A 21,199-nucleotide genomic window follows, 5' to 3' on the forward strand; every position below is an offset into this window, starting at 1 on the left:
ACATTACCTAGGTACACAGCTGAAGGCAAACTCGGGTCAAATTGGATCAAAAATCTAGCTTAGAACAAGTAGTGGGACTAGAACAGTATTCTACAGGTACCACATCTGCATGTGTCTCAGTCATGATTATGTTGGGGCAACTCATGCATTGCTGTGCAATAATAAACTATTTCTAAGCTATCAAGTTCATCCGTACATATAAAGCTTGTTAGGTCGCTGATTACTGCATATCGGTTCTCTTAGACGATCGGTGGTCTCGCTACGGGTTACTCTTATTATATAAACAAATATCCACTCAATTTTCCCCAATATCTCACCGCTCTAAATCAAGCATGCCCCGAATCAGTTTTTTTTTTTTTTTTTTTTTTTTCTCTACACCGAACAGTCCTCAAAAAGGGCAATTCACACTCAAAACTCCAAGATTGATCACCAACCTCTAAAATCTGCCATCCCCCCCTCCACCTCCCCATCACCATGCCCCTCAAGATTACAAATCACCGACGACCCACAGCTCCCATACCCCGAGTCCCTATCACTCAGAAGCCGCCCCTGCCCCTTCCCCACGCGAAGCCTATCCCCAGCACTAACATCCCGCTCATACGCCTCCCTAACCACCCCATCCAATTTCATCTCTTTTCCCCTCTCCCTCTCAGCACAATCCGCCAGGGCCATCGCCCACGCTGGCGTCTCGCTGATCGCAGACCCTGGCTCTGCCCTTGCTGAGCCGGCCACAGCTGAGTCGAGATACCAAGAATAGGAGCGGAGAGAATGTTCTACTAAATCTGCCATTGCGGCTAGACAAACAGACGCCAGGCCGGGAACAGTGGCGGTAATTTCGGAGAGGGTGGAATGTAAAGGGATGATGTACCCGTCACCGGTGAAGTCTGTCGAGACGAGGTGGCCGTAGACGGTTTTGGAGATGGGGTTTATCACCCAGGCGCCCGAGTCGCCGTTGTCAACTTGCTGAAGTTCAGTTATACTGACACAAGATGGGGAAAAACAGAAAAAGGGGCTTACCTTGGTAGCTCTCGTCTAGTGTTAGAGTGTAAGCTTGTACAAATCCGTGGTCGGGGGACAGCATCAGGCCTGCGGGGAGGTGTGATAGAGACCCGTGTTTTACTCCTGTCTGGCTGAGGAGTTCGACTTCTATCGAGGCCGTGTCTGGGAAGGTGGATGGTTCGGCAAGGGCGAGCTCGTCGGCTCGGGCTTTGAAGTGAGAGCGGGCCGATGATTGGAGGCGGAGGTTGGGTTTGAGGTTGGATTTGGTGATTTCGAAGAGGGCCCAGTCGCGGGGTGGGATTTTGAGGTCTGAGCTACAGGTATTGATGGGCAGAGAAGGGTGGATGAGCTGTCCAAGGAGTGGCTTTTGCGGTTGGGGCTGCTGGGGGGGTTCTTCTTCCGTCTCGTCTCCTTCCGAGTCCGAGCCGTCATCATCATCCAGCAAACCTTCCAGAGCATGCGCAGCGGTCATCCCCACGATTTGAACCTCCCCGTCGTGATTCGTCAGTTTGACCAGTCCCCCGATAGTAGACGCAACAGATTTGCCCCCCGCCGTCCCAAGCCGTATCCCCTCCCCACACCAAGTCGGCAGCCCCTTATCGTTCACGCTCAGAGCTGACCCCCCCTCCCAAGTCACCTCCACCATCTGTAAAAACCTCTTCTTCGCCGCCTCCCCCACAATCACCACCTCAAAGTTCGTCACGAACCCATCACGAGGGCAATACAGCTCCCTCACCCCCCGCTCCCTCATCACCCCCTCCAACCCCGCAGTCTGATCAGTCGACACAAAAATCACAATAGACGGCCTGGCTGTCTCTGCCGTTTTGCCCACCATCATCAACCTCATCGTCAGGACCACCTCCCCGTCCCTTTTCTTTCTCCTCATCCCACTAGGCAGCAAGGAAGACCACTTTTGGGAGCTGGCGACATGTTTCTGCAGCACTCGTTGAATCTCAGGCATGATCTCCCTGAAGCGGGAAACTGCCTGAAACGAGGGCTCCATGCCCGTGCCACGGAAGATGAGGATGTCATCTCTTCCTGGCAGGGGGCTGCTTTTGATATCTGATGGCTTGCTTGGCTTGTTGTTGAGGAGGGCACTGAGGAGGGATTTGGGGGGGTGGGAGTCTAGGGAGTCAACAGATTGGAGGCTGGATTGGGTGCCGTAGCCTGAGTCGGGGAGTTGTTGGTCTTCGGGTTCTAGCTCGAGCTTTTCTGAGTCTGAGTCTGAGGAGTAGTCCGGGTTGTGCCGGCGAGGACGCTGGCGTGGGAAGTGGTGTGGATGATGCTTTTTGGTGCGTGGTGGGGGACAGGCTATTGGTTGGTAGAGGGAGTTTGGTGAGATTTCATGGCGGGAGGCGATGTGAATTGGGGAGGGCTGGTGCCCTGGGGCAGGTTGGATGGGGACTGAGTTCCGCAACATGGTCTTTGGTCCTGAAAATACAGGAAAATTGGAGTTTGTTAAGAATTATTTCCGAAATTTGAGGCACGATGTTTTGGGATTAAACACTTTCGAGTGGTTGACCTCTGGAAAAGGGGAGGCCACCTGAGCTCAGGGGCTGAGGTGTAAGGCATCGAGGCGCAGCTAGTGACCTGCATGGGAGGGTCAGTCTCATGACAGCTTCGCAGCCAATTGAACAACTGGTTCCCTTCAAGCTTTTAGACAGCAATCTATCCGGCAGATGCACAAATATGTTTCACGTTGAGTTGTCAACATCATCTGGAGAGCCACGGCACTTTATTGGGCTCGTTGATGTGTTTGATCAGCCCACCTTTCGTTGCACTGGGTTGTGGTTGACAAATCCACTTGAACTGCAATCGACTGTGTGAATTATCGCCAAGGGCGGCCATGGGAACACGAAAAATGGCGTTATTGATGGTCGCTTTGAACGGCTTCGAATTCATCGACAACCAGGCTATGACGAGTGGACAACACCTTGCTATATTTTCGTGCTGTGAACCCCATTGCCTGTGCATCAGCGCAGGATATCAAGTGCGTGAAACATACCTTAGTCATTGGTGTTTCCTCATGTCTATTCAAGCCATTCGACTCAGTTGAAGGTCCCTTTACTGTATCTAAACTCCTACACTCTCGCAGAGCATATGCCCAGAAACCCCCCAAATACTTCGGTGAATAGGTACACCCTTCACAGAGAACATATATCAAGTTTAGGTAACTTCCTCCCCAGACAGCATAGCATGCCTCCTCGCGATCCAAAGCGTGACCTAACCCCCTCTCTCCAACTGTTCCCTCTCCAACCTCCACGTCTGCCACGAAATCCTAGCTTCAATTAGCCCCCTCCTCTCTCCTCGTCAGGTCATCACTGAAAGTAACTCACCAAGCCTGAAAAACCCCCACCCCCAACCCCAAAACCCCCAACACCACCGCCGCCATAACGCCCGCAATAGTAGCCATCATCACATGCCTGCTCTTGCTCCTCCTCTCAAGCCAAACATCCAGCCCCGACCTCGGCTTCGGGTTCTCAATCTCGTCGTACAGATCCATCAACCTCGACCCCCAGACACCAAATTTCATCACTTTTTCCCTCTCTTCCGGCCCGAGTTCAAATGCTGAGAGGCCGGATGTTTTAAACCGGAGGATATCCGGGTCGAAGCCCGATTTGGAGACTAGGGATCGGAGAAGGGATTGGGATTTGGGGGAGGAGGGGGGGAAGAGGAGGTGGAGCGTGTGGAGGGTTTCGAGGGCTAGGGGGCGGGGAAGAGGAGGGGGGGCGCAGGTGTTATCTTGTCTGTCGTGGGCGGTGAAGGGGAGGAGGAGGTTTTCTTTGAGGATTGAGCTCCAGGAAAAGATCTTCACCACGCCTTGTGATTCATCCAGTTTGAGGTGCTCACGCAGGTCATCAGTCTTTTCCAACTTCAAACCCGCTTTCTGGACCAAATTGTGAGCCTGCAGCCCCTTTTTGACAGCATGCGCGTGCCGGTCGGTTTCCTGAAGGGAGGGGTGGACCCGAACCGGAAAAGTCTCCTCAATCTTAAACGTGTCAGATCCTAAGTCGGTATGATTATGAACCCTGCTGTGAAGCTCGTCCTCCATCGAGGGTTGCGGACTGGTCATCGTCATGATGCGCAACGCGAGATCAATAGCCCTATCCTGATCTCCCCTCGGCACACCCCTCTCCTCGAAAACAAACTTCCGAAAGGCCTCCCTGCTGGTATCCCGCCCGTAGACTCGCAGTTTCGTGATCAGCTCGAACAGATCCTCATGACAAGATAACACCGCCGCTTGGCTGTCCTGTTCAAAGTCCTCGGGTACGTAACCCCGTGTAAGCCGTCGGTAGATGTCGAAAAATGGCATTAACCTATCGCTTCGCTGAGACCAGGGGCATGATGTCGGGTTTTGGCAGGTTGTGTCCTCAAAACAGCCAGGGCACATATCCCAGTCCCAGAGCGCAGCACATAACCCCTTGAGATTCTCAGGAGTTACAGTTCGAAGCGGGAAAACGTGTAAACTGGTGACGGAAGCTTTGGAACGCTGAGAGGCGGCTCTGTTGACTACCCTCATGATGTCTTCATTCTGGCCGTCGTTATTGTTTGATTGGGAGGACAAGGTTGTGAGTTGGATGGCTGTCTCTTCGTCGCGTGAAGTATACCCCATTTATGTAGCATTTGCACAATCCTTGGTTGTTACTAATTCAGAACAAGATGATAAGCGGTGGCGACGGCATGCGGTGATCCAGGAGTCTTAAAAGCTGTTTGTTCCCCGCAGGTGCAATGCGATGAGGCCAATGGATGACTGACAGGGGTGCCGACCTAAGCATGCACCGCCTGCACGCTGCTGTGCGACAATGGCAAGGCACAACCGCAATAGTGAACAGCAGATGATTCCAATATGAACAAGAGAACTTCAATATTTTTGTGTATCCAAAATCCACGCTATGCTAGATTCCAAGATTTGTACAGGAGAATTCCCGCCCCCCCTCCCCCGCTATCTTCTCTCCTTTCTCGCGACATCGGCCCAGCTTTGCTGTGTTCGCATCGAAGGCACCTTGAACATTGAAGACCTGTGGCCGTCAAGATGCGCGTGCGCCGCCCGCGGCGATGAGAGGGCCGAACTGCTGGGGTGAGGGCTACCCATGCTCGCGGTAGCAGCAATATTGGAGCTGGCAACACTGGCACTGTCCAGGATGCTATTCCTCCTGGTACTAACACTCTCCCTCCGCACCATACCAGTGATACCAAGACCATACCTCATTTCTAGTGTTTGGTCCCCTTCCGAGCCTCCATGGTCAACATGCTCGTATGACTCTGCGGTGTGCGAGTTCTTTCTCTCCTGATTCAGGGCCGGAGTACCGATGGCTGGGGTTCCTGCAGCACTCGTCTCGGCGAGTGAATGCTTGGAGCTTTCGAGGCGACTGAAGACCGAACTGTTCATGCTGTATGTTGTGCTGTCTGTCGATGACGGGTCACGGTTGAGGATGGGGGTTCCGGCACGGATGGGTGTGGCAGGGTTGACAGGCTGGGGTAGACGAGAGCCAGAATTCCGAGAACGAAGGGTGTAGCCTGCAAGGTCTGGGTTCGGACTACCGGGAGTGGCCGCGCCAGGCGAAGGTGTGTTTGCGAGGCGATTCATCGAATCACGACGGGGTATCATGGTGGGATTGAGAGAATCTCGTCGGGGCAGTAGATGAGGAGACATTGCCTTTGGGACAGCGGCAGCTACCAAATGGGGAGATGCAGGCTTGGAAGAGACGGCGCCTGCGGCCGTTTGCGAGTAGGTGAGCTTGGATCCAGGGACAGTAGTTGGTGCTGCAAGCTTTGTCTGCGTTTTAACCGGAGGCGACAAAGGTGCTGCAGGATCATTGGGAATGGGATGTGTACGTGGTCGCATTCGCATCATGAGGCCACCTTGAGCTGGATCGGAGGCAGGTCGGGGGAGGGTTGGTCGCGGTTGGCGTTTGTACGTTTGCTGGAATTCTGCAAGTTGTGCTGTGAGGCGCTTGCATTCACTTTGTTCCTTCTTGAGAAGATCCTGGAGCCGGGCAACGTACTCGGCCTGGGCGTTTCGCTCTTTCAGAATCCGGGACTCGTAGGTATCGTCCTTGGCCTCCAGAACCTCCAAGCGCTTGGCCATATTCGTGTGATCAGCTTTCAGGCGATCGCGTTCGTCAACAAGAGCCCTGATCTTGGTGTTGATCCGATCAGTCACAAAGCGGGCACTCTTCTTGCAGCAATGCGAATGGTAGACTTGTTCCACGCCGCCCAGGTCAATAAGTTCAGCATCCACCTGGAAAATGGATGGTCGGCGTTCGGCATCGAGATGGAGCATTTGTGACACCAAGTGCAGAGTGTGCTTTGGTGCAAAGGTGAAGGCGTTGACATCTTGGACCTCCTGAGTCGCCAGAGCCAAACGCTCCAGTTTGGGAAGGTAGGCGTTGATCTTGTCATCGCGACCTCGAAGCGTTAGATCAGCAATAATTTCGTCAAAATCAGCCAGGTCCCCTCCATGGATAACGGTGGCGATGTTCAGCAAGACAAGGCCGAGCGAGTAAACTTCAGCCGCCTGCATGGACCAGTCGCACTGCACTTGGTTGAGTTCAGGGGCTCTCCATTTTGGGGTTCCAGCAGGTCCTCGGGTCATTGTGTGATCTCGTTCGCCCACGTCTTTTGCAATGCCAAAGTCGGCGATGTAGACACGTCCGGGGTTCAACAGGATGTTGGAAGGTTTTAGGTCGAGGTGGCGGATCTTTTCCTGGTGGCAGTATGCGACGGCTCGCGCAACGCATCCCATCGCTTGTTGTAGGTATTTCAGAGGGCATGTTCCTGTGTTTGGCTGGCTTCTCTTATCCACCGCGCTCAGGTTATGTAGGTCAAGGGTATGCAGGCGTTTGATGATATCTTCGCGGTCGCCTTCGCCCGACTTGAGATGGTCAATGTCGTTGAACAGGCAATCCAGGTTGCACACGGCGACGGGCCAGAGTAGCAGGTAGAGATTGCTAGAAATGCAGTAGGTGCCAACCAGCTTGACGATGTGATCATGGTCCAGCTTTTCCATCACACTGGCCTCCTCCCGCAGCAGTGATATTGGGAAGCGCCGATGTGGCGGCCTCACTTGTTTCCTCGCCAGGCATATCGTGCGACCGTTGTTGGCGTAGACGACCTTTTGCACCACTCCAAAGCTCCCGGTTCCCAGCGGCGTATCGTTGGCGAGTTTGAATCGAGTGTGTAGTCTCTTGGCTTCGGTATGGTCGTCCAAAGGTGTGTGTTTGCCACTGTTGGCTTGATATTAGTGATGCCTGGCGCAAGTGGTACCAAGGGCGGTAGGGATATGACTGCTGCCTTACATTCCAGACCAATGTGTATGTGTTCTCTCCCACTCGTTGAGAATCTGTCGTTCGCATGCTTCTAGCTCGGCCCAGGCGTCGCGGGAAAGGCGCTGTATACTCGAGTGGGTGGTGGGCATCACCGTTTGCCAGCCATTGCCAGAATCACCCATGCTTGTTAACGGTTCTGACAGCGGCAAACAGCGGAGACGGTGGAGAGAACGGATGAACTGGTGGGTTTCGACGGTAAACAAACTGGTTATATAACGTATCTCAAACAAGCAGAGACACCATGACGACGTTCAAGAAATACAAGGCAGAGGAGAGGACTGTTGATATGAGAATTCAGGCCAGAACTTGTAACAGGAGAAATCGCCAAAAAGAGCCGGCCGGTGTCCCTCTGGCGCTGCTGCAGGTGAGGGCGGTGGAAGAAACGTTTTGGTGCCGAGCACTGCCCCTGCAGACTCTACTGGGGAGCGGCGGAGCAAGCGGGGGATGTGGAGCCAATGAAGATCCGATTCGACATGGATGCCATTGGCCAATGTGTCTTGGAGTCCGTAGGGCTGGGTCAACCTTTTTTCTGCCATCGTTTCTTTCGGGATTTTCTCCAATCTGAAAAGATGCAAACAAGCTTTTCGTTGATCATGGTTTTTCCTTCCTCCCGACACTGAGCTCGAAGGATGAGCCGGGCATAGACTGACGACCCCCATGGCTCCTAGCTCACCTCAGGGCATAAGGTATCGTGAGGGAGGGGTTTGGTGACATTGACGTCGGGAACATGGACTGTTGTCAATTTGGGGGTTCTCATTTGAGAGAAGTCTTCCAATGAAACAACAGGGCAAAGGAACAACATCGCCGGGAGGATGAGGGCATTCATAACCAGCTGGTGACCATTAAGAAAGTTCACCAAGACGGGCATGGCCTTAGTCCCCGGCTTGGGACGACTAGCTCCCACTGACTGCTGGGTTAGCTCAGTATCTTAGACTAACATTGGTTCTAATTGGGGTTACCCAAAATTGCTAAGAGATGTTAGTCGGCCACGAGCTCACTTGACGTTGAGTAATCACCAAATGCTCTTTGCGACTTCAGATCATTGAGGACAGCATAGGACTTCTGTCCGTTTGTCATCCTTGGACTATGTCATCTCAGTCGCCGATCACGTGTACTGTCGCACTGGCATTACTCAGCACGTCCGGCAGCGAGGCTTGATGAACACAGAGAAAGGTCCATGCCACAGAAGCAACTCATATACTAAGCACCCCTGGCCCGAACCCCAACAACTGCAAAGAGACCCTTGTAGGGACACCGCCAGCTGACCAACGCCCACTTCCGATCGTTGGGACGAGATTGTCGCCGGCTCTTGACCTGGACAGATCTGTTGCCTCTTTTAGCATTGTGGTTTTGGAAGGGCGGTGCTACGAATTTTCAGGGAATTGATCACTTCCCCGAGGCTGGTTTTAACCTGTTCTGCGACAACGCAGTGAATATCTCACATATTGAACACCACTTATAAGTCAGCAGGCAGCAAAGAAACTTCTCGTTACACCGTGGGTCAAGGATACACGTCCACGGACAACTGGTCCCAAGACAGCTGGGGTCCTGGACACAGACGTTTATTGTGTCCTGATGCGCCGAGGACACGGCCGAACATATGTCTGATACGACTACCGAGGAAGACGAAGAGGTCCACCCAATGCGTTACTCGCAAGGCGACCTCGCCATCCTCAGCGCCGAGGTCTACAACCCGGGCTTTTCCTACAACACATCTACCAAGGCACAAGTGTCAAAGAAGGGACGACCTGCGGCATCAAATTCGGATACCGGTCCGAGGAAACGTGCAAAGACCCAGGCCACCGAGACAGAGAATGAACCAGAAGAAAAGAAGCGGTCAAGAGGGCGACCGCGCCTGGATGTGAAGGATGTGTCACCCAAAGACGTGAGTGCGACGGTTATGCTTCAGACTGATAGCTGGTTTTGACATTGGGACAGCGCCGAAGAACACAGGTGCGCCTCGCTCAGCGGGCCTATCGCAACCGAAAGGAAGAGGCTATTCAGACTCTCGAAAAGCAAGTCCAGGAGCTCAAGGAGAAGAACCAGGAGATGAACAATGCCTTTCTACGGCTGTCCGATTTCGCAACGAGTATGGGCTTCTTGGAGCAGTTACCAGAATTTGGACACCAGCTGCGCCTGACAACCGAGAGATTCCTGTCGCTGGCCAAGAGCACTACTGGTCAAGAAGGGAACAGCGGCCAACAGGCTTCTACTTCTAGTGACGGCTCGTCATCCCGAGACAGGTCGGAAAGCGCACCAGCCCACCCCCAGATCCCATCAACAGTCGCCGATAAGCCACCACAACAACAAACACATGTGTATGGCGGGCTCATGGTCAGCCATGAATCGGCTAGCCAGCCGACCAGCATTGTGTCCGCTCTCCCCCATGACTTTGGACAGTCCATGCCGTCAACGGCTCTTGGCTACGAAATTGTCACGCACCCAACCCTCACCAACGCTAGCTTTCCCTTCCAGACAACTCCAGACTCGACTTTCCTAGACCAGTTCACCACACCGGGTCTCCACAGCTCTCTCCCAGCGCCCCGGTCTTACGCCCCTCACGAGATCACATTCGGCCGAAGACTCCAACGATTCGCCATCGAGAAAGCTCTCGTCCTCATCTCCATGCCGGACCCCCCCGAGAACCGGATCACCCGTGTCTTTGGCTTTTGTCTCCTCTTCGAAACACCCGACCTCATCAAGCGCCGTCTCGCCAGACAAGTAGCCCGCAACGCGCAAGACACCCTTCACAACTGGCAGTTTCCCTTCCACCATCTCGGCGGCGCCGGCACACACTACGATGTCACCACGGGAATCACCTCGCAGCGAATCGGCAACCAGGGCACAAGCGATGTTCTCAAACCAGCCAACACATCCGGCTTCGCGACCGGTCCATTCAGCCCAGAAGTGAACCGGATACGAGACAATGCCTTGGACAAAAACATGCGGATAGAAACCCCTGGATTCGGAGGGGACTTGTTCGACCCGGATGAGGTGGAGATTTATCTCCAGGAAAGGGGCGTTATTATTCCTTCCGGGACAGATTTCATCACGGCAGAGGTTGACCCAACGGCATTTGACACCCCAGAGTCGGGGAAGTATCCGTTCAAGAGTGCGCCGGGGGCACACCTGGAGTTTTCGTCACTTTCGAGTCCTTTGACGGCGGGGTGTGCTTCCCGACCGCCGATGCCGAGTAGTAATACCTTTGGAGATCAGTCGCGAGAGTCAGGCTGGGGGAATCACATGACTACCGGGGGAAACGTCAAGATTGATTCGCTGGGAAGCTTCTCACAGGCCCGATCATACACAATGGGCGTGCCGTCAACATCTCATGATGCTGAGTTGAGAAATTTGTTTGCTTTTCCGGGGGGTATGGAGAGCAATGGTGGTTTTGGGGAGGGGTCACAGCACCAACAGTCACCGCTGAGACAGAGGGTAACGGTTGATGTTCATCAGTTCATTAAGGGTAAGTTCTGATGGGATGTTTTGCTTATGAAATCGTTTGTGTGCTGATATTCTGCATCATAGGAATGGTAAGCAATGCCACCTGTTTAGGTCGAACACCTGGGTTCAGGCGGGAGCACATAAATGCAGCGTTTTGGCTGGCAGTGCAGAGTTAGTTGATAAGCATGTTTGTATCATAGTATGGAACAGGCAACCATGAACCCATGGTATATCTTCTGTTGTTATATACAACAATGAGGCAATCCAATTTGTCCTCTTCATATTTGTTTTCCCTCACTTCTTCTGGTCTTCTACTACCACATCCTCCGGCAGCGGAGCCCTATCACTCCCCTCCGTAAACCTCCCCTTCCTCACCCCCTCCAAATACCTCTTCTTACTAACCGGCAACCCCCTCTTCTTCCTCTCCTCCTCATGATAGTACCTCCCCGCCTCCCTCCCCTTCTTATTCCTCCTCCAGCTCGTCCTCATCTTGAACACCTCCTCCTCCGTCACCTCCCCCCTCTCCACCCGCTCCCTATCCTCCTTTTTCATCTGCTCCTCCTCCACCCGTTCAATCTCCAAAAACGCCTCCGCCCTAGCAATCATATCCTCCCTCTCCCTATTCAACTCCCTCCCCAACCAGCCAACAACCTCATCCAACTCCCTCACATACCCCCCCGACCCGCCCGCCTTCCCCAACGGAAGCAGCTGGTGCATCTTCCCATCCCACTCATCCTCCAACTCAGCCCTCAACCTCCGCTCATCATCCTCCCGGTAAAGCTCAGACAACGCAATGGTATTAACAGCCCTGTTCCTATTCTTAATCCTCACAATCCTCTCGATAACCCTAGATTGCGGTTTCTGCATCCTAAGAAACGGCACCGTCCCCGCGGCGTCCAACCGTGGCGGTTTCCGTATCCCGTTTGGAATTTGCTCTATCGGTCGTGGTAACGGACGGGCAGGGTTGGGGATGTATCTAGGTGGCTCCCCCTCTTTCGACACCTTCACCACGACTGGAACCGTCCCCGGGATCGGGGTATTACTCGGCTCCAGATCAAGGAGACGTTCCCTCCTGTCGCGGAGGGATTCCACCCGTTTTTTGTTTTCTCTCAGAAAGTCCACAATTTGGGTATACGGGGAAGACAAAGGGTCGGCAGCGGAGGAGAGCAGAGCCAGGGCGTTGTACCCGTTTTTAAGGGCCGAGGTGATCAGCCGGGGGGAGACATCGTGCTTGTTACGTCTGAAAGCGTTGCGGATTATGGTATTTATCGGGGGAGGTGTGGGCTTGGTTGGTTTCGCTGGGGGGATGTACAGCGACGGGTCGTCAGTGATGGAGGGGAGGGGGACGAGGGAGGCGGTGCGGAGGAGGGCTTTGTAGAGGGCGAGGCCTGTCGATTGTCAGTAATTATCTGGTCGAGGGGCATGGGGTGAAAAGAGGACAGACATGCTATCCTATGCCGCGACGAGCGGGCGGGTTGAAAAAACAACGGCATTCATGTATCCATCGCCGCCAAGGTTGGCGATCACCGTTTGATGCGACTTTGAGAAATGACAGCCTCGGAACTTTTTTGGAGAGAGCTCAAAGCGTCAAAATTACTTGGCGCACGCGCATGGCACCGCGCAGGGATCCGCGCGGTCACGTGTGCCCATTAAACACCTGGGACGTCATCGCACTGAGCCTTGAATGGAGTGAAGAGATCCAAAGGGATTGTCATTTTGAAGTGTTCGTATTTGCTTTCTCATTGTGTCCGGCCATCCCATCAACGCCTACAAGACCTTTCCGTTCGCTAATCAAACCCCCAGCCGACGCCCTCCTGGATCCCGCTGCATTTGCCCATTCCCTCGGGAACAATCTAGAAGTCGCTCTAAAAAACGTCTGTGTCATGCCATGTTGCGCCTCTTTCACCTATTTGTAGACGGCATACTTGGAGCCCTCAGGGGGCTGGGGAAGCTTCTTATGTTCGTCCATATATCTGCGAAAGACGGAGGTCAGCAACATGTTGTCCCAGTCTCTCGTCCCATGTCCACCTATCTACTCACTTCCTGATCGCAATAAGAGCAGCCTCCAAACTCAAAGGGTCTTCCTTGGGCCTTGGGTTCTTGGCCAACTCGGTAGCAATGCGGGTCCAGTCGCGGAGAATAGCCACGGCGTTGGGGTCGACCTTGCCGTCTGTTGGGCTGACACCGGGCAGGTTGATCTGGCTGACGAAGTGGATGACGGGTGGCTCCTTGGGGTAGTTTGGGCCGCACTCCATCTTAAGTTCGTAGATGCGGTTCTCGTGGTGTCCCTGTGGAAGGTCCGTCAGCTTGCCATGATGCGATGGCGGGGTGGTACAGCTTGTCGCAGGGTAAACATACATGAGGAGGGCCCCAGATGGTACCTCTCCAGTGGGTCATGAAGATATCTTCGGGGTCTTCGAGGCCATATGAGCAAGCACCTGCAGAGGAGATCTGGGTTAGTTACTGCTTGAACTCTTCAGTCAACCGCATAGCTTGGACCTACCCGCGCCCATGCCCTTCTCGCCCTTCTCCAGCTCGGCGAGGAGCTTAAAGTTCCTGGGAACCTGAGCTACCGCCATGGTGGTGTGTGTGGTTATTTGCCGGTGCCAATGTGTGTGTGCAGAGGAGGAGCGAGCAATGCTTCCCAAGTTTGTTTGTCGGATTGGGCGCGGGGGGTTCAAAGACAGACCGATGGCGGGAAGCCTGGACCACCAGCGTTATGCGGGACTGCGGGGACTTCCAGGTTGCCAAGGCGTCCTGCCAAATGGTGGGGTTCAAACACCTGCAGCTCAAAGGCGGTGAGTCTTTGCAGCCTGCTTAGTCAGGCCAGCTCCTGTCTTGGCATGTCCCTGCACCTCCACCGTTGGAGATGGCTGGTTGGCTGTCCATTCCTCTGGCTGCTATGAGTGGGCATTGGACAGTGGACAACGAATGCATCTCACATCAAAGACGACCCGAAGACCACCGCCAGGAATTCCCCACGGTTAACCCTGGACTGTCAACATATACCGTTGTTTTTCTGCCTATGAAGCCTTGAAAATCCCTTGTCTTTACGAAATGCCATCATGACATCCCAGCTATTGGCGTCAGAGCTCGCCAATCTCATCCAGGAGAGCAAGCGCAAACACAATGACTTGCGCCAGGTATGCGCTCTGCTGAATGTCCTTATTGACGCACATGGCGCTTACACCGTCACAAGGCCGCCGAAAAATCACTTGAAGAACTCAAGAGTATAAGAGCTGGCTCTGAAGCTCAAATATCGGATGGTGTGTTAACATCCTGTCCCCACATTGGGCATTGTTCATGTTGATGGCGCCAGACTTACACGATACCAGAACTCACTCAACGGCCAAACTTTGTCAACCCCTTCATCATTGCTTGCGGGACCAAAAACGTCAAGTTCACTGGCATTGCGATCGTTTGTTTACAGCGCCTCATCGTTTCAAGAGCCTTACCAAGATCTAGATTGAGCCAGGTGCTGGAAGCCTTGCAACAGGCCACGTCAGCCGGCCTCGACGTCCAACTCAAGATTCTCCAGGCCTTGCCCTCATTATTATCCAATTATGCCGCCGATGTGAAGGGAGAACTTCTCGTCACGGCACTTAATGTTTGCTTTATCCTACAGTCGAGCAAGAATGCCATTGTCAACAACACATCTGCAGCCACCCTGCAACAGCTGGTCGTTTCCGTCTTTGACAAGGTAGTAGCCGAGGATAGTCAGTATTTCATTTGCAATCATCAACTCGAGTGAAAACTAATATGTCATCCAGAAAACGGTCAGGACTCACAAATTGTGGGCGAGGTGCCGCTTCAAAATGGCACGACCCTTCCTCTTCGCGCTGCGGCCATGGATGCCTGGAGGGTATGTTATTCTCTCGACTCGTTCTTCGTACGCTGCTGACGTACCAGGTGTTTAATGATATCTGTCTCCTAACCGAAGGCCAGCGACCCGAGTACCTTCGCTTCTCTGGCCTGCCACAGACCTTCGGTCTGGAGCTGATTGAGTCTGTGCTCACCAACCATGCCGCCATCTTCACCTCACATCCAGAACAGGCCGATATCTTACGAGCCCGAGTGATGCCCTTTATGATCAGCGCACTTCGGGGCCGACCAAATTTCGCTACCAGCGTGCGTCTTGTGAGAATATTGTACACCCTGCTACGTCGGCATCTGTCCATCCTCCCAGAGGAGAGTGGTGACGCTCTTGAAATTTTGACCCATCTCTTGGACATGGACACAGCGCTGTGGAAGCGATCACTGTGCATGGAGGTATTCAGAGGTGTCTTTGCCGACCACGCTCTTCTGAGGCGTATCTTTGGCATGTTTGATGCCCAAGAGGGAGGCAAGAAGATTCTGAGGAACCTAACAGCCACGTTCGTGCGTGTGAGCACAGAGAAGCCCACTGCTATTGGACTCGGACACCAGTCGACCATCCCAGTTGCCAACCCCTATGGCGGCTCAGCTGCTTCAGCCGATCAAGCAATGTTGGAAGCTAGTGGTGCTGGCATCATTACAAGCTCGGTAGGTTCCGATGGCCACAACACTGGTATCAGTACTCAGTGGAGCACCATGCGGGTTCCATGCATCGACCAGCTCGACAAGACGGACCCCCCAGGCATTCCGGAGTCGTACATTTACAGCCTGACACTGGCATGTATCACCTCACTATCCGAAGGCCTTGCCAAGTTCATCCTCCCCCTCACTGTCTCCAGCGACGGGAGGAAGAAACGAGGCACCAAAACAGACATAGGCCGAGACTCCCCTGCGCCGTCAACCGACGAAAAGCTCGACCCAGGAGATAAGAGCTCGCTGGAGCGGTCTTCTTCGTTCAAGCGCAACCCTGTTCCGGTCAACCCCCTTACGCTGGAGAACCACCCACTCTATTCCGAAGTCAAGATATGTGCCACCTTTATTGACGAGTGTTGGCCAGCCATTCTTGCAACATGCTCGACCTTCCTGTATGCCGCGCTTGACTCGGAGTACTACCATGGTCTTGTGCGGTCATTTCAAAAGTTTACACATGTGGCTGGCCTCCTGCAGCTCACTACCCCACGGGATGCCTTTCTTACCACACTGGGCAAGGCAGCTGTGCCACCGAATGTTCTCACAGCATGCCTTAATGCTGGCGCCCCTCGGAACCTAGTCACCCCTTCTGAGCCTAGCAACAGCATCTTCGGCAATGCACGTGGCCTTCTTAGTGTCGAGAGTCTCGTGTCGCCGACTGTGGAGAAGCAGCGACAGGTTTCTGTTGATCCTAGTACCGGCACGCTAAACACACGGAACATGCTATGTTTGAGAGCATTGCTAAATCTCGGGATAGCACTTGGTCCAACACTTTCGGCATCTTGGAACATCATCCTAGAAACACTCCAGCAAGCCGACTTTGTGTTGTTTTGCTCCGGTAAGGCTGCAGGCAGAACACCTCTGGCGGCCAAGGGTCCTGATCACCAAGCTGAGCAAGAGGCTAGCACTCTCCTTACCAATTTCAGCACTGAAATCCGTGCGGTTGAAACGGCCGCCTCACGGTTGTTTGAGAGTACCATCGACTTCCCCAATCCCGCCTTCGTCGAGGTGGTCGGGGCTGTCTGCAGCCTGTTGGAAAAGCATGGTGAAGCCCCCTCGGCACCAGGGAGCAGGCCGCAATCACCGCCATCTAGCGGAGGACTCAAAACACCATCAGTCCCGCACAAGCGCCAACTAAGTGTTTCAACTCCGGCTCTGACTGGCCCCAATCAAGAGGATCAATTTGCCCTGGCTAAGCTGGGTGATCTCGCCTCTATCAATATTGAGAGGCTACTTATCTACGATCCTGAAGTCTCCGGCTGGACACCACTGATCTCTGAGCTCATCACTGCGTTGAGTTCAACCTTGAACACAGCACCAGTCAGAGCACGGGCAGCAGAGACGCTGGTTCGGATTCTGTTGGAAGCTGCCGCTGCCGTGTCATCTCAGCCCGAAGAGCCCCGTGGGGACATACAGCAACGACTGCTGGAGGCATTCCGTGACTCCCTCCTGCCTCTGCAAACCCCTAACCGAGAAGTGTCTGTCACCAGCCATGTCGTCGACGTCGACATTCACAAGATCATCCTCGAAGGTCTCAAGAGCCTTCTCGAAAACTGCGGAGAGACCTTGGTTCGGGGCTGGGAAATCACGTTCCAGATTATCGATACCATCTTCGTTGACAAAACGTTTACCCCCGAGAAGCAGGAGGCTGACAAGCGGTCCGTCCTTCTCACCCGCTCTGTCAAACTGATTCGTCCTTCTTTTGCCTCGTTGCAGTTGATCTGCTCGGACTTTCTGCCTTCTCTCCCTAATGCCTGCTTTCTTAACCTCGTCGATACCCTGTACAAATTCTGCACTCAGGATGATGAACTTAATGTGGCCTTGACCGTATGTATGCCTACGTCTCTTGACCCGAACGCAGTGGCTGACGAGTAGCAGACCGTGACTTTTTTCTGGGCCATCTCGGACTTTCTTTCTGGTAAAGGCAGATCCATGTCCATCACCGAAGACATGATTGGGGAGTCTGGCGACGAAGCACTCACCAAGCTGGCAGCAGACTCCTCCCACAACGGATCAGGGGCAGCCTTGTGGATGTTGCTTCTCCTGCGACTCACCTCGGTTGCTACAGACCAGAGACTGGAGCTGCGAAACAGCGCCATCCAGACTCTGATGCGCATCATGTCGGCTTACGGCGATAGTCTAAGCCCGGAAGCCTGGTCCATCTGCATGAAGTCTGTCATCTTCCGGCTCATGGCTTCAATAGAAAAAGAGCTCCAGGTTCTTTCTGGAGTCTCAGCAAAAGACAAGAGTCAAGAGGAGTGGAAAGACACGGCCATTGTGGTTGTGCAGGGTGTTTCAAGCCTGTTCGCCTCATATCTCACTGTATTGACGGCTCACAACAGTTTCATCAAGATTTGGGAAGACCTATTGGATCATTTCCGGATCCTGCTGGATCTGAACGTGTTGGACATCAACGCTGCCACATACAGTGCCGTCCGGGACATTCTTCACAGGTGCGCAGAGCAAGACAGACCTCGCGTGGGCAAAGAAAGCCTCGACCTTGCCTGGGATCTATGGTCTCGAGGAATTCCAGTTCCCAAAGATGGCAAGGACGACAAATCTTCGGATAACCAGAAATGCCTGTTGGTGTGGGTAGAGGCATTGCTGGAGCTTTACGGCCTCATCCAGAAAGACTTTAGTGTCGAAAGAGTCCGCCGCATGCTCACTCTGCTCCGCAATGCCATGCAACATGCCACCCCAGGAGCCTACGCCAGCGACGTTGAGTATGTCACCCCATTGCAGGGCAAGATTCTGGAAGTGTTCCGCATGGTTCGCACGGACCTGAGCGGCGTCCCGTCTGCTATGATCACCCAGGTTGCCGAGTTTGTGTCTCTGGCATTTGCCCAGGAAGACGCCGCCAAGGCGGCGGCAGAGAAGCGCACATATGTCGCCATGTCTAAGGAAAGCATGTCTATCCTACAGGCACTCATCATCAAGAACTCTTCTGGACGGGATATCTACGAGACCGAGGCCTTTGCCACTGCCATGTCTGCGCTGGCGAAGCCCGTGGTCCTAAAGTATTCGTTCAAAACCACCACTAGATCCAACCAACCATGGAAAGAGGCCACCAAAACCTCACTTGCAGTTCTGGAAGCTTCCCTTCCATACATCCGCACTGCTGACCTCCCACGCCCCATCATACAACACATCTGGGAGACCATCATCTCCATCGCCAACGGCATCATCAGCGCCGACTACCCCGACGCCCCTCCTGGCACCGATATCCTCGCCGACCAAACCTTTGACATTTCCTCCTTCCGCAAACTCCGCGAGCTCATCATCCCCGCCCTCGGCGCAGAAGTCATCCTCGACGCCACACGCAAGTCCTACGCGGAAGGTCTCTTCAGGACATCCATCATCCACGCCCCCGCTCCCGCCGAGGCCTCCATCATCTACGGCAACAGCAACGAAGGCCTGACCACGCTCTACAGGTCCCGCCCAGGCCGCACCATTGACCCCCCACCAACAAAACGGACCCTCATGGCGGAGGTTTGTTTGGATGAGTTGTTCTCCCTAGTGGAACAACACGACGAAACTTCCCCGCCAGAGATCAGCACCGAACCACCCACCTTTCCATCTTCTGACACCGCCTCACCGGAAACATCCCACGATTTATCCGTCCGACTCTCCCAGACCGCCTCGCCCTATCTCATCTTGAGGTGTGCGCTAAGCATAAGGGCTTACATAGCCGACCAGCCCCTCCGGGGACGCATGCCGCAGCCGCTGTCGCAGAGAAAGGAACTTGGTCGTATCCTCCGGGCGTTGGTCGACCTCAAGTCTGAGCCGGACGCGATTCCCGACACCCCCAACGTGGACTCAGAGACGAGGAAGCATTTGCTGAGGTTGTACCCCCTTTTGGTGAGCGCCATTCAAGTTGCCGGTACAGCAGGTGATGAAAAGGTTTTGAAGCTAGTTAGAGAGGCGCTGGATGTTGTTGGTGGAGAGCTGGGTGTTTAATTCTTTTCTCTTTTTAGTTGGCAAATGTAGACAAAATGGTAATTCTCACTTTTCTCATCATTTCCTGTGATTCATGATTCTCTATTTTTGTCTCTTCTTACATCTCTAATACTGAGTAGAAAGTTGTGCGTCCTTACTTTGTACAACTAAACAAAACGTCAACCCTATCATACCATCATTTCACCCTCCCTTTTTTTCGCTGTGGGAAACCATCCCATCCTATCCGCTTCGATGTGGCCCATCACCGCCTACAAGAAACAATTAAGCCCCATACTCATACACCAATGCCCTCAACCTTGCCCTCAACCTCGCCGCCTCCTCCTTGGGATCCTTGGGGGGCGGCTGCTCCAGAAATTTCTTCACCTCTTGCATCAACTTCTTATCCGCATTCAGTTCTTTAAACTTCCCCTTCTTGTCATGGCCATCCTAGGCCTTGACCTCCTGCTGCTCCTGCAACAACTTCCTCGCCTGCGCCGCCTCCAACCCCTTCTGCTGCCCCTCACTAACCTTCCCATACACCCCCATGGCAGTAGCAATCATGCCCCCCAAATCCCCCACATTCCCCGGCACCACCACCGCGGTCCCCTCCTTGGCCAGCTTCCCAAACGCATCCACATACTTCTCCGCCACACTCAAACTAACCGCATTCTGCGCCGCCCCTTGTCCGTCCTGAATCGCCTTGGCCACTGCCTCAATCCCCGCGGCCGTGGCCTTTGCCCTCAGCAAGATCGCCTCAGCCTCACCCATAGCCCTGTTGATCTTCTCCGCCTTGAGAGCCTCCGACGCAAGAATAGCAGATTGTTTCTGACCCTCGGCAATGTTGATAGCTGATTGCCTCTGACCTTCGGAATCAAGAATTTCGGCGCGCTTGGAACGCTCGGCGGTCACCTGGCGGTGCATGGCTTCCACGACGGGCTTAGGGGCGTGGATGTCGCGGATTTCGTAGCGGAGGCAGGTGACGCCCCAGGCTTGGGCAGCCTCGTTAATGGCGGCCGTGATGTTGATGTTGAGGGCGGCGCGCTCCTTGAGGACGTGATCGAGGGTGAGCTGGCCGATTTCGGAACGCATTGTTGTTTGGGCTAGTTGGGAGATCGCGTACTCGGCGTCTTCTACTCCATAGCTTTTGGGGGAGGGGGGTTAGTGATGAGAGTAAAAAGAAGGGAGGGGAGGGGGACATACCTGGCCTTGTATGCGTCAAAGACTCTGGTGTACAAGACACCGTCGAGCTCGAGGGTGACATTGTCGGCTGTGATGGCGGATTGGGAGGGGATCTCGATGGCGACTTCCTTGAGGGACTTGACGTAGGCGATTCGGTCGATAAACGGTATCAGGATTGCCAGGCCGGGTTGGAGAATTCTATTGAACTTGCCCATGCGCTCGACGATCCAGGCGGTTTGCTGGGGGACGAAGCGGATGATTGTGTTCATTGGGAGGGAAGCTCGCTGCTGGAAGTATGTTGGGGGAAAGCCACCGCCGAGGCCGCTGCTCGCTGGGAGGCGGCTTGGAGATGTGTTTCGGAGGGCATTTCGGGGGGTTGACGAGAGTGGTCGGGACTGGTGCTGGGAGCTGAGAACTGGTGATGAGGAGTGTACGAGTGCTTGGCGAGCGATGATGGGGAGAGCTCGTGGGAGTGTTGGGGCCGCGAGGGCACGGCGTGCTAGTGTGAGTGACATATTTACGGTGTGCCCTCTCTAATTGCATATGCTGGTGAATATCAAATAGAAAAAGAGAGAACTGATGATCTGGTGTTCGTCTGCTTCGGTGGATGGAGTTGGGAACTGGTGGGACGTGAGAGAAGCTCCAGAAGATGCGAAAGGCAAGACGTCAGTTGCTTGCTGTCATTGGTCACAAGGGAGCTGCATCCTGGTTGCTTTAGTGGGGTCGCCTTTCTGTGGCAAGCACAGACC

The 21,199-nt window shown here is 54.0% G+C and overlaps 8 protein-coding genes across 8 annotated transcripts; 2 read left to right on the top strand and 6 right to left on the bottom strand.

The window, feature by feature from the left end:
- Positions 1–129: 129 nt before the first annotated feature.
- QC762_405980 (uncharacterized protein) lies at positions 130–2,419 on the bottom strand (the record flags this gene model as incomplete). The annotated part of the gene is made up of 2 exons (XM_062890050.1): positions 130–959; positions 1,018–2,419. 2 exons carry the CDS (start codon positions 2,417–2,419, stop codon positions 427–429), a joined length of 1,935 nt encoding a protein of 644 aa, XP_062743929.1. The 3' UTR covers positions 130–426.
- An 803-nt stretch (positions 2,420–3,222) lies between these two features.
- Positions 3,223–4,710, bottom strand: QC762_405970 (uncharacterized protein; the record flags this gene model as incomplete). Its single annotated transcript, XM_062890049.1, has 2 exons — positions 3,336–4,710; positions 3,223–3,277 (listed from the first exon to the last, which is right to left on the bottom strand). Exons 1-2 carry the CDS (start codon positions 4,610–4,612, stop codon positions 3,223–3,225), a joined length of 1,332 nt encoding a protein of 443 aa, XP_062743930.1. The 5' UTR covers positions 4,613–4,710.
- Positions 4,711–4,840: 130 nt separating this feature from the next.
- QC762_405960 (uncharacterized protein) lies at positions 4,841–8,145 on the bottom strand. Its single transcript, XM_062890048.1, has 2 exons — positions 7,299–8,145; positions 4,841–7,226 (listed from the first exon to the last, which is right to left on the bottom strand). The coding sequence occupies exons 1-2, from the start codon at positions 7,448–7,450 to the stop codon at positions 4,943–4,945; spliced, it is 2,436 nt and encodes an 811-aa protein (XP_062743931.1). The 5' UTR covers positions 7,451–8,145; the 3' UTR covers positions 4,841–4,942.
- On the top strand, positions 7,879–11,055 carry QC762_405950 (uncharacterized protein). The gene is made up of 3 exons (XM_062890047.1): positions 7,879–9,213; positions 9,267–10,794; positions 10,857–11,055. The coding sequence occupies exons 1-3, from the start codon at positions 8,929–8,931 to the stop codon at positions 10,946–10,948; spliced, it is 1,905 nt and encodes a 634-aa protein (XP_062743932.1). The 5' UTR covers positions 7,879–8,928; the 3' UTR covers positions 10,949–11,055.
- Positions 11,056–11,066: 11 nt separating this feature from the next.
- QC762_405940 (uncharacterized protein) lies at positions 11,067–12,265 on the bottom strand (the record flags this gene model as incomplete). The annotated part of the gene is made up of 2 exons (XM_062890046.1): positions 11,067–12,160; positions 12,217–12,265. The coding sequence occupies 2 exons, from the start codon at positions 12,263–12,265 to the stop codon at positions 11,067–11,069; spliced, it is 1,143 nt and encodes a 380-aa protein (XP_062743933.1).
- A 413-nt stretch (positions 12,266–12,678) lies between these two features.
- On the bottom strand, positions 12,679–13,580 carry MMS2 (E2 ubiquitin-conjugating protein mms2; the record flags this gene model as incomplete). The annotated part of the gene is made up of 4 exons (XM_062890045.1): positions 13,276–13,580; positions 13,131–13,210; positions 12,813–13,060; positions 12,679–12,745 (listed from the first exon to the last, which is right to left on the bottom strand). Exons 1-4 carry the CDS (start codon positions 13,349–13,351, stop codon positions 12,679–12,681), a joined length of 471 nt encoding a protein of 156 aa, XP_062743934.1. The 5' UTR covers positions 13,352–13,580.
- Positions 13,581–13,667: 87 nt separating this feature from the next.
- MON2 (Endocytosis and vacuole integrity protein) lies at positions 13,668–19,680 on the top strand. The gene is made up of 7 exons (XM_062890044.1): positions 13,668–13,915; positions 13,972–14,038; positions 14,108–14,488; positions 14,543–14,634; positions 14,682–17,162; positions 17,214–19,330; positions 19,412–19,680. The coding sequence occupies exons 1-6, from the start codon at positions 13,838–13,840 to the stop codon at positions 19,290–19,292; spliced, it is 5,178 nt and encodes a 1,725-aa protein (XP_062743935.1). The 5' UTR covers positions 13,668–13,837; the 3' UTR covers positions 19,293–19,330; positions 19,412–19,680.
- On the bottom strand, positions 19,364–20,965 carry SLP2 (Synaptotagmin-like protein 2; the record flags this gene model as incomplete). Its single annotated transcript, XM_062890043.1, has 2 exons — positions 19,364–20,412; positions 20,472–20,965. 2 exons carry the CDS (start codon positions 20,963–20,965, stop codon positions 19,719–19,721), a joined length of 1,188 nt encoding a protein of 395 aa, XP_062743936.1. The 3' UTR covers positions 19,364–19,718.
- Positions 20,966–21,199: the final 234 nt, after the last annotated feature.

This window comes from Podospora pseudocomata, chromosome 4, assembly GCF_035222375.1.
Source record: "Podospora pseudocomata strain CBS 415.72m chromosome 4, whole genome shotgun sequence".
NCBI classification, from domain to species: Eukaryota; Fungi; Ascomycota; class Sordariomycetes; order Sordariales; family Podosporaceae; genus Podospora; species Podospora pseudocomata.